Source organism: Notechis scutatus, chromosome 4, assembly GCF_049901735.1.
Source record: "Notechis scutatus isolate UNSWTSFEM ecotype Mainland chromosome 4, rNotScu1.2, whole genome shotgun sequence".
NCBI lineage: Eukaryota > Metazoa > Chordata > Lepidosauria > Squamata > Elapidae > Notechis > Notechis scutatus.
Genome location: NC_142012.1, coordinates 159,743,575 through 159,755,643, shown reverse-complemented (window position 1 = coordinate 159,755,643; position 12,069 = coordinate 159,743,575). Strand labels below are relative to the sequence as shown.

The following is a 12,069-nucleotide window of genomic DNA, read 5'->3' as shown; positions in this document are numbered from 1 at the left end:
TTTAGGCAAATTTTACCTTTCTAAAGTTGTGAGATGTTTGTTTTTTAGGTGATCTATCTAAACTGTGGAGAAACTAGAAATACATTGCAATTACAAACTTTTTTTTATAACTAAGAACACTGCCACTGCCTTGTTAATTTCCTAGCTTTTGCATTTTTTATTTTTACCTTTTTTTACTTGGAAGTTTTGACCTGATCTTAATTTATGTTTTTATTCATGCTTTTATATGGTTTTATTAGGAAGTTCTAAATCGTCCCAACTCATTTAGGTAAGATGGCTGGTATAGAAATTTAATTAATTTGTTTTACTGTTTACAACTCCAGACTGTTTCCAGCATTTCATTTTTTTCCCTACAACACCAAAGCCTTATTCCTTTACCAATCCTATACAAACCACAAAAAAGATGCTGGATTGAATTTTCTTCCTATCAAATAATGTCGCCCAAGTACTCGCACAAAATGTGGATTCTTAGATGAAAGTGCTATATATATTTGCAAAGGAAAAAATTATGTTTCAAAACTTTCTGGAAGGCTAATCTGTGGTCCAAGTCTTCTATCCACTACAAACCAGATCCAATCATGGTTATTTTTCAAAGTCAGACAACTACTGCCACCTACTGAGGCTTGGTGAAGATGGTAGATCAGATACTTTCCTAAGAGAAAGCAATGGCCAGAATCCTATAATTTTACTTAGTTAAAAATAAATCTCAAACTCCAAAAGATGGGAGGAAAAAAAAGTTTACAAAATAGCTTTAAATTCACAGCCCAAATTTCTTGTTCCTAAAAATTATGAGTTTTCATTCCCAATACTTTTATCTGAAGAAAACAAAAAAAGCTCCATGTACGGGATCTTCCTACACTGTACTCATCCAAGAGGCCAAAAATAAGAATTCAGAATCCTCACGTTAAGAGACATTTCTGTGCTATGAGTCCCATTAATAAAAAAAATGCCATCTATCCTGACCCTGAAAGTGGGGGGCCTGTCCTTGGAAGCAGCATTCCCCCCCCCCCCACACACACACATTTTGTCACTGCCATTCCATTATAAACTAATAAAAAATTGTTAAGAAACAAATTGGGTTCACCCAATGCATCGACTCCTGCTGACACTGGTGCATGAAGAGCAAAGCTTGGTTGGTGTGGGGGGGAGTTGAGAATAGAACAGAACAGGACACGGATAAGGGATAAGGGATAAGGGATAGGATAAGGGATAGAATAGAATAGAATAGAATAGAATAGAATAGAATAGAATAGAATAGAATAGAATATAGGGATGGGGGCTAAGGAATAGAATAGAATAGAATAGAATAGAATAGAATAGGATGGGGATGGGAGATAAGGAATAGGATAGGATAGGGGATAAGGAATAGAATAGAATAGAATAGAATAGAATAGAATAGAATAGAATAGAATAGAATAGAATAGGGATGGGGGATAAGGAATAGGATAGGGGACAAGGAATAGGGGCTAAGGAATAGAATAGAATAGAATAGAATAGAATAGAATAGGATGGGGATGGGAGATAAGGAATAGGATAGGATAGGGGATAAGGAATAGGGGATAAGGAATAGGGGATAAGGAATAGGGGATAAGGAATAGAATAGAATAGAATAGAATAGAATAGAATAGAATAGAATAGAATAGGATGGGGATGGGGTATAAGGAATAGGATAGGAGATAAGGAATAGAGTAGAGTAGAGTAGAGTAGAGTAGAACAGAACAGAATAGGGGTTAAGGAATATGGGATTAGGAATAGAATTAAAATTAGAATAGACCAGAATAGGCCAAACCAGACCTTGGAGGTCTTCTAGTCCAACCCCGCTTAGGCAGGAAACCCTGTATCATTTCAGACAAATGGTTGTCCAGCCTCTTCTTAAAAACTTCTAGTGTTGGAGAATTCATGACATCTGGAGGCAAGTTGTTCCACTGATTAATTGCTCTCACTGTTAGGAAATTTCTCCTTAGTTCTCGGTTGCTTCTTTCCTGGATTAGTTTCCATCCATTGCTTCTTACCCTGCCCTCAGGTGCTTTGGAGCTGGACTCCCTCCTCTTTGTGGGTGTGCTTTAGAAGCGCCCCCAACTCCTTCCCGGACTTTGCCAAAGCCCTGCACAAACCAAGGAACTTGGCTAGCGAGATAAAGCTTTACTGGGAACGAAGACACGAGGGCAAAAACACCAGGCTGGGCAGACCAGGCCAGGGCAAGGCTCTCGGACGGCAGAGGCACCTGGAAAAGGCCCGGAAGCGCGACCTGCCCTTCTCCTTGGCGAAGGTTGCCGAAGTTGTCCTCCGCCCGGGCAGCTCCGCCGCTTTCCCCGCCCGAGCCCGGCCTCCTTTCCGGCCTCGCTGATAGGCCCAAACGCCGCCGCTAGCCCGGCCCAAGTCCCCCGCCTCTCCGTGCAGCTCCGGCGCAGGGATGGCGGCCTCGGCTTTGGCGCTGGGCAGCGAGGGGCGACGCCGGCTCTGGCGGGCGCTGCAGGGCCGGTGAGTGCGCAACGGCGCGGTCCGAGAAAGAGGCGGCGGAGCCTCCCGGACTCCGCTCGGGATTGCCGCGGGATTGCTGTGGGAAGAGAGCCCCGCTTTTTGCCCTCGGGCCCTGGAGCTCCGAGGTTGTGCCGAGCCGGTCCCTTGCAGAGCCCCACTGTCTTGACTGGTGGTCCCGAATGAAAGGGGGACCCCTGCTGTCTCCTGCCCCCTTTCCCCCTTCCTGGGGTTGGAGGTATATTTTTGAGGTCGCGCTTTGTAGATCAACCTGCACGTATGGACTGGGCCCGACGCGTGTCTACGCTTTCACAAGACCCCCGCTGACAACCTGGAGCAACTGGAGGGCTAGTGGTGATGGGTGAATGTCAGCCATTTGTCCCTGCCATATGGCACAGATTTGCTTCCACCATAGTGCAGAATGAGAAGAGTTGGAAGGGACCTTGGAGGTCTTCTAGTCCAACAGCCCCCTGCTCAAGCAGGAGACCCTAAATAAAGTTCCAAATAAATGGTTCTTTAAAAGCTTGGTGGTTCTTTGGGAGTGGCTGTATTGGGCCTGGAGAATTGTGTTCACACAACATACTGAACTACAAACTGAACTCTCCCTTGAAGCAGACTTGAATGTCACTACAGATAGTTCTCGTCTCACAACCACAATTGAGCTCCAAATTTAGGTTGCTAAGGGAAAATTTGTTACCTGAGTTAAAGTTTTACGACTTTAACTTGCCACAGTTGTTGTGAATCACTGCATTTTTGTTAAGTTAGTAACGCTTTTGTTAAGTGAATCTGGATTCCCTGTTGACTTTGCTTGTCAGAAGGTAGCAAAAGCGGATCGCATGACCCCGGGACCCTGCAGCTGTTATAAATATGAACCAGTTGCTAAGCCTCTGAATTTTGATCATGAGACCACAGGGATGGTGCAATGGTTGTGTGAAAAATGTTCATAAGTTCCTTTTTTTCAGAGCCGTTGTAGCTTTGAATGGTCACTAAATGAACTGTTGTAAGTCGAGGACTACCTGTATCCAGGTTGTTTCCTTGTCAACAGAATTGAATCCATTTAGCAGAGCTGGCTTTTGGGATATATATTTTTCCTGCTGTCAAATCTCCTGGTAGTCTCCTATTCAGATAACAGATCATCAGAGTTGGAAGGGATCTTGTAGGTCATCTAGTCCAACCCCCTGCCCAAGCAGGAGACCGTACACCATTTCTGACAGATGGGAATTCAAGTGCAAACTAGCTTATCACCCTGCTTAGCTGTCACAAGTTCAGCCAAAGTCATTTGTTTAAATAATGTGTTCTATACTAAATGGTCCAAGTTGTTACTTGAGCTTCAAAACCGTGTTTATTGAGAAAAACCATGGTAAAACTAGCAATGGATAATAAGTATATTACAGCAACCAGAATTGATGGTTGGAGCTGCTGGCAAAGGGTGAAGCCTTACTGCCCCATCTTAAGTGTTGGCATCTTTAGATGTTTCTGGAATATCTTGTGACTGGAAAATGCTTGTAAATTTCATTCAGTACTTTTCAGGATTTCAGTGGGCTAACTTAAGAATACAGCTTAGTCCTCGACTTACAACCACAGTTGAGATAGCAAAAGTGGTTGGTAAGCATGTCATGCCCACTTTTCTGACCTTTTTTTTTTGCCAGTTGCTAAGTGAATCATGGGATCCTTAAGTGAATCTGGCTTCCCCTATTGATTTTGTTTGTCAGAAGCCAGCTGGGAAGGTCACAAATGGGCAACGGGGCAATTGTTTTAAATCCATGCAGGTTGCCAAGTGTGTGAATTACGATCACATGACCTTGGGGATGCTGCAATAGCAATGGCTCTTAGACTTATATACCGCTTTACAGTACTTTACAACCCTCTCTAGGCGGTTTACAGAGCTAGCATATTTGCCCCCAACAATCTGGGTCCTCATTTTACCAACCTCGGAAGGATGGAAGGCTGAGTCAACCTGGAGCCTGGTGAGATTCGAACTGCCAAATTGCAGGCAGTACTGCACTCTGACCACTGCACCACCGTGGCTCATGGTGATGATCATAAGTTCATTTTTTTCAGTTGTAAGACAGGTTGTAAATCACATTTTTTAGTTCTGTTATTACTTTGAAAGGTCGCTAAATAAATGCTAAATTCTTTTTTGGATTTTTGATACTAAATTCTGTTTTGGATTTTTTTCCCTTTCACAGAAAATGGCGTTGGGCCTTGAGCACCAGAGAATATTCTTCTGTAACAGGTAAATTATTTGGCTTATTTTCTTTATCGAAAATTTTTCTACATTTCTTAATGCTAACATCTTATACAATAACTAGAACAAACTTTATTGATTGTAGAACTAAAATATCAAACAAACACATATACAACACACAGAAAAGAAAAAGAAAAAGGAAAAAGAAAATGATTAAAAACTAACAATTCTACTATTGACAGTCTATGGTTCCTTGTTTGTTATCAATATTGGTGATATATTTACAAATCATTGCGAATATATAATTACTACCTCTTTTACATTTTACGTTGTGTAGAAACTAGAAGCTACTTTGGAAGTCAGATAAAAACAATAACATTATCCTGGCGTTCTGATGATGTGGATGAGTTAGTAGTAATAGACTATTGGCATAATTATTACAGACCTAATTTCTCATGACATGCCTTTTGATTTGTAAAAACAGGTCCAAAGAATATCGAGAAAGTTCTGGTGGCAAACAGAGGAGAGATTGCTTGCAGGGTGATGCGGACTGCACGGAAGATGGGGGTGAAGTCGGTAGCAGTTTACAGTGAGGCTGACCGGAATTCAATGCACGTAGCCATGGTAAAATTAATCTGCTGACACTCTTAATAGCAGTAGCACTTATATGACGCTTCATAGTGCTTTACAGCCCTCTCTAAGCGGTTTACAGAGTCCGTTTATTTGCCCCCAATAATTTGGGTCCTCATTTTACCCACCTTGGAAGGATGGAAAGCTGAGTCAACCTTGAGCCTGGTGAGGTTCAAACTGCCAAATTGCAGGCAGCCGGCAGAAGTAGCCTGCAGTACTGCACTCTAACCACTGCACCACTGAGGCACCAAATAATTTTGTAAGTGAATAATATGTTCACTTAACCATACTTGGTGATACTGTGGGTGGCTTGGTTTAGATCAGGGGTGTCAAATTCAATGCCCAGGGCCTGGATCCAGCCCTTGGGGTGTTTAGATCTGGCCGGTGGACCCGCCCTGGAAACAGCGAAGGACCGGCCCGTGGTGCCTCTACCAGTGAAAATGGGCTATCAGGAGGGCTCTGTTTCCACTGGCAGGGGGTTGCAGGAGGCCATAGTGGCCAAAAATGGAGTCTAGGAGGGCCGTTGTGGCCAAAAACAGACCCTTGATGACTGACATCTAGCTGTGATCAATGCATAGGGCTTAATTACATTTCAGCTCTAAATCTATATATATAAAAGTGAAATACCATTCATGCATCATCGCAAAATCTCCAGAACCGCAAAGCCTACAAACTTGAAATTTGTCACGTATGTTCCTCTCGGCTTCTAGATGCTCACTAAGAAAGGGTTTTTCAAAAGGACCATCGGAGCATTAGTATTTCCTATATTATTTTTAACACGCTCTGATGCTAAGGAGTTCTACTCCCCCTCCCCACCTGAAAAGAAATCTGTTCCAAATGCAAATCACAGGCAAAGGAGAGGAGTTTTAGTTTCAGTTTTAGTTCCACAGCACCAAGCAGCTTTAGTACAGAACAGTTGAGCTAAGCCACGCCCGGGCTCCTTGCTGTCTCCTTGCTTATACAGCAAATACTGTTTCAGTTTCCAAACAGCCCTCCACTCTCACACACTGACAGGACGCTAGCCAGATGAATACCAATGGATGCTGGTAGGCAGAGGCAGAATTCCCACCCACCCCTTATTTTCCTCCCCCAAAACTAAGCCCGATCACATAGTTTCGTAGCAAAGCATGGGTATAGAGCTAGTAAAACAATATGTTTGTAATCAGTGTTCAAACTTTAATAGGAAGTCTTATGCCTAGCAGTGGTCAAAAAAGTCAAGATGGCAGCCTTGACTGAAGGATTGAAGCCCTGACTCTTTCTTTTTAACCAGTGCTGCCTCACCAATTATAAGGGCTTTGATACCGTGGTTGCAGCTTTCATTTTGATTTTTTTGCTAAGCTACCTTCTAGCTCAGGGGTCTCCAACCTTAGCAACTTTAAGACTTGTGGACTTCAACTCCCAGAATTCCTCAGCCAGCTTTGCTGCCTAAGGAATTCTGGGAGCTGAAGTCCACAAGTCTTAAAGTTGCCAAGGTTGGAGACCCCTGTTAGCTAGTCCAGTTCAAACCCTTCTGCTGCTTGAGTTTGTTCTTCATAGATGCATCAAAATCCTGTAGAAAAGTTAGTCTAAAATGTAACACAGTAATAAAATGGTGGTGTTTTCTTGTAGGCTGATGAAGCCTATTGCATTGGCCCAGCACCATCTCAGCAGAGTTACCTATCCATGGAAAAAATAATGCAAGTGGCCAGAAACTCCGCAGCACAGGTACAAATTCTCCTTCGTAACAGCTATGTTTTACTTAAAACTGGGTTAGTGCAACATAACATGTGTGTAAGTGACTTAAGACCTCACCTTGCAGGCTTTGATATTCTGATTGAATTTCTTGGAGCAATTTAAATTAATCCAGCAATTAATTTAATTAATTTAATGCTTTTTTTTGAAAAAAATGGTCTCATTTCCCTTAAAGCCATATTAATATTCTGCTAATGCCCCAGTTCTTTCTGTGGTTAACCTCTGTGCCTGCTACCTGTAGAGGTTCAACCATCCTAACAACATGTCACTATGCTACTGTTTCATAGGTCTTTTAAGTGCAACAGAGGAATAATCTCTGGGTGGTTTTGCACATCACTCTCGTAACAATTGATCAGATCATTTTGCTGGTACACACACAGTGGTAATTGTTAGGCAGGAGAAGTGGGCACTGAGTAACTGTTTGCATTCTCTTGTTGGTCAACTGAAGAAATGACCGATTGCTGGTAGTATTTTGAGGTCAGTGGCAATGGAAAAAATTATAGGTAGCTTCAATCTGCTTTTGAGAGTTTGGGGAACAGAAAACAGCATTGTGGGCCTTTCTGTATTTTGGAAGCCAGATTCAGCTTCTGGAGACCCCTAGAGCAGCTCAGCAAAAACATCACAAAGCCTTAAAACCTCTCACAAATATGCCTTTGATATTTCCTATTTTAGGCTATCCATCCGGGCTATGGTTTCCTATCCGAAAACACAGAGTTTGCTGAACTCTGTAACCAAGAAGGGATAATTTTCATAGGTCCTCCTTCATCTGCTATCAGAGATATGGGCATTAAGAGGTATTCTACGTTATTTCATGGCTAAATTTATTACGGAAAGATTGTTTTGTTGGAACTACTAGATTGTTCCTTGAATCTGAGTTGGGCTGCCCTCTTTGATAATATGCAGTGAATTGAAATTGGATCAGTTGAAAGAGAGGTGGGTTGTGGGAGTGAAAAAAAAACTATCTTGCAGAGTTCCTTCTATTGTTGACACTGAACGTGAAGTTGTGTTCCCTTGAAGTACTTCTAAGGCCATCATGTCTGCGGCTGGAGTTCCTGTGGTGGAAGGTTACCATGGGGAAGAACAATCGGACAGGTTTTTGGAAGAGCAAGCCAGAAGGATCGGCTACCCAGTTATGATCAAAGCTGTCCGTGGAGGTGGAGGCAAGGTAGCATCTGTTCCATGACGTTTCATCCATTAGTCTACCATTTGTTGCATCAGAATAGAATACAATAGAATAGAATTCTTTATTGGCCAAGTGTGATTGTGCACACAAGGAATTTGTCTTTGGTGCATAAGCTCTCAGTGTACATAAAAGAAAAGATTCATTCATCAAGAGTCAAAAATCATAAGGTACAACACTTAATAATAGTCATAGGGTATAATAAGCAATCAAATCATTCCTACTTAAGCTATAATTCCTTTCCTCTGTGTTGGTGCAGGAGTTAATCTGTGTACTCACAGTACATTCATACCTTAGCTAGATTCACTCCTTGCAGTAAACCAGGTCTCTCCCAACTTGGCAACTTTAAGCCTTGTGGACTTTAATTCTGAGAATTCTTCAGCCAATCATGCTGGCTGAGCAATTCTGGGAATTGTAGTTCATAAGCCTTAAAAGTAGCCAAGCTGAGAGACCCCTGCCATAAGCATGGTGAAATACATTTGTTGAACAAGCTGGACTTGGATAAGCAATCACAATATTTAATTTATTTGGTTAACGTGATGCTAATCCAAAACTGGTTTAGGGTTCCTGTTGGCACGTGTGAATGAGAGTAGACCGTTGTGAAAGAACATACCCGTGTGCAACAATGGAGTATCAATTTATTTGCTTGTTTTGCTAATATTAGTTTTATCCCTTATTTGCCCTAGGGAATGAGAATAGCATTTACTGAAAAAGAATTTCAGGAGCAATTGGAATCAGCTCGAAGAGAAGCAAAGAAGTCCTTTAACGATGATGCCATGCTGATAGAGAAGTTTGTTGACAATCCAAGGTAACACAACAATCTGTTAGACAGCTCTTTATTATTCCCTTTTAGTAGCTCCACTGCTAGGCAGGAAATACATTGTAGAGGAGGACAAGATGGTCTTGAAGAAAATATGCAGCAATACAAGCAATATAAGCTACGTCAGCCATACAAGGTAGACCAGGCAGAAAACAGAATAATGCGGTTGAAGGGACATTGGAGGGGTCTTCTAATCCAACCCACTGCTCAAGCAAGAAACCCAATATCATTTCAGACAAATGGTTGTCCAATCTCTCCTTAAAAACCTCCAGTGTTGGAGTACCCACAACTTCTAGAGGCAAGTAATTTCACTGATTAATTGTTGCCAGGAAATTTCTTCTTATTTCTAGGTTGCTTCTCTCCTTGTTGAGTTTCTATCCATTGCTTCTTGTCCTTCTTGCCTTCGGGTGCTTTGGAGAATAGGTTGACCCCATCTTCTTTGTGGCAGTTCTTTAGATATTAGGACACTGCTATCATGTCAACCCCAATCCTCATTTTCATTAGACTAGACATACCCAATTCCTGCAACTGTTGTTCATATGTTTTATTCCCTGGTCCCCTAATCATCTTTGTTGCTCTTCTCTGCATGACTCAACGAGCCAATTCTGTTTTATTGAAGGTTACATTAATAGAATCTTGCAACTTTGAAAATATCTCTCTCCCTGGGAACAATTTGCAACCCCAAACTAAGAATGGTTTCATCTGAGATCTTGCCTCCCTACATTCTTGCTGTGGGCTTAGCTGCCTTTTATCTAATTGTCCTCTGGATGATGCCTCATTGCCTTGTCTGCTAAGATCATTCCCACAAAGCATTGACATTTACCCTGGAAAACAGGAAAGCATGAGAAAGAAACATGAGATTTCCTGCCTTGGTTCTCTTTCATATAAAAGGGAAGAAAAAAGAAATGTCTTTGGACTTTCAGGATTCAATTTTTACAGCAATATTCATAAAGTAGAGTTCTAGTTTCTTGTGCCTTTTTTTTTTCTGACCTGGCCTTCCTCAAAGGACTGATATAGAAATCTCTGAGGTAAAACTCATGAAGAATATTGGGGGGAAAAAATTGTTCCACATCCTTTCATCCAAAAAAGCAAACTGGAAAATCCTGGTCTTGCCACATTTGAGGTATGGATTCCTCCCCTCCTCCCGTAGTATATTTAATGCTTTATGAAATACAGATAGGAGAAATGAATAAGCCTCATTTCTAGATCTAAAAAATTAAAACATCCCCAAAGTATCTGATGCGTTTTATTAGTCATTTTAAAAATAAAAAAAAATTGGGATTAAGAATAAGCATCGATGGACAATATTATGGCTCCACTTACAAATTTTAAAATGTGAAACAGGCATGTAGAAGTTCAAGTGTTTGGAGACCAACATGGCAATGCAGTCTACCTGTTTGAAAGAGATTGCAGTGTACAGAGAAGACATCAAAAAATTATTGAGGAAGCTCCAGGGGTAAGTAGACCACTTTTGAAAGATAATTCAAATAGCCGTGATTTTGGTGTTTACTATGTTAGCATAATGTTTGTTTTTCGTGCTTGCTGTTAAGACAGTCTCTGCCTACTATTTCTGCAGAAAATAATATTTTTTTCAAAGTCTGGAAATTCTCAAAGCATATTAATGTGCAATTTTCTATGTATCATATTGAACAGAGTGCAGTTTCCTTACAAGTGTATGATTTTACCATTCCTTCCTTCTTTCTGAGCATGGAAGGAATTATTTTTTCTAGAAAGTTCTTAGTGGTTTTGTTTTCAACCAATGGAATAGCTTGCCTTGAAAAGTCGCGGGAGCTTCATCCCTGGAAGCTTTCAAGAAGAGACTGGACTGCCATCTGTCAGAAATGGTGTCAAGTTTCCTGTTTGGGAGGGGGGTTGGACTAGATGACCTACAAGGTCCCTTCCAACTCTTGTTAATCTGAAAAATCTGAATTCTGTCTCATATGTTCCTAACCTGCGTTTAAATGCTTATGATGTCTCACAGCTAACAGGACTGTGATGATGCCTGTTATTTGTAACTCATTTGTATTTTGAATGTTGTGTACAGTATATGTTAAGTTTTCTGTCACCAGAGATAGTCCTTGACTTACAACAATTTATTTAGTGACCGTTCAAATTTACAACAGCACTGAAAAATGTGATTTATGACCGTTTTTCACAGTTACAACTTTTGCAGCCTCCCCATGATCACGTGATCAAAATTTAGATGCTTGGCAACTGACTCAGGTTTATGACGGTTGCAGCGTCCCGGAGTCACATGATCCCCTTTGCGACCTCCTGACAAGCAAAATCAATGAGGACGCCAGATTCACTTAACAACCATGTCCCTATCTTAACGACTGCAGTGATTCACTTAACAACTGTGGCAAGAAAGGTCGTAAAATGGGAGCATAACTCACTTAACAAATGTCTCACCGAACAATAAAAATTTGGGGCTCAATTCTGATCTTAGGTCAAGGACTACCTGTATGCAGTATTTCAGTTAAAATTTTTTAAATATTTTTCTTTTCCAAAATGCTGCGTTTGATGAAGTTGAGTTAATTGGAACTATAACGGTAAAGGTTCCCCTTGCACATACATGCTAGTAGTTTCCGTCGCTGGGGGGCGGTGCTCATCTCCGTTACAAAGCCGAAGAGCCAGCGCTGTCTGAAGACATCTCCGTGGTCATGTGGGCGGCATGACTAAACGCCCAAAGGCTCACGGAACGCTGTTCCCTTCCCACCAAAGGGGTCCCTATTTTTCTACTTGCATTTTTACATGCTTTTGAAGTGCTAGGTTGGCAGAAGCTGGGACAAGTAACGGGAGCTCATTCCATTACACGGTGCTAGGGATTTGAACTGCCGAACTTTCTGATCGACACGTTCAGTGTCTTAGCTACTTAGCCACCGCGTCCCTAGTTGGGACTATAATGGGGTTTAAATGGATATTAACAAATACAGGTAGTCCTTGACTTACGATGGGTCGTTCAGCAGCTCTTCAGTTACAGTGGTCCAACCTTGGAGCTTACTTATGATTTGAATTTCCGACAGCTCTTCCCCCTCCCCT

The 12,069-nt window shown here is 41.6% G+C and overlaps 1 protein-coding gene across 1 annotated transcript in view; it reads left to right on the top strand.

Annotated features, from left to right (window-relative positions):
• Positions 1 to 2,394: 2,394 nt before the first annotated feature.
• MCCC1 (methylcrotonyl-CoA carboxylase subunit 1) overlaps positions 2,395 to 12,069 on the top strand; it is a 34,484-nt gene continuing 24,809 nt past the window's right edge. The window contains exons 1-8 of the mRNA XM_026683822.2: positions 2,395 to 2,481; positions 4,668 to 4,714; positions 5,151 to 5,290; positions 6,905 to 7,000; positions 7,700 to 7,821; positions 8,045 to 8,192; positions 8,894 to 9,015; positions 10,372 to 10,483. Coding sequence (XP_026539607.2) covers positions 2,414 to 2,481; positions 4,668 to 4,714; positions 5,151 to 5,290; positions 6,905 to 7,000; positions 7,700 to 7,821; positions 8,045 to 8,192; positions 8,894 to 9,015; positions 10,372 to 10,483 — 855 coding nt within the window. The 5' untranslated portion in view covers positions 2,395 to 2,413. The remainder of the gene's footprint in view (positions 2,482 to 4,667; positions 4,715 to 5,150; positions 5,291 to 6,904; positions 7,001 to 7,699; positions 7,822 to 8,044; positions 8,193 to 8,893; positions 9,016 to 10,371; positions 10,484 to 12,069) is intronic.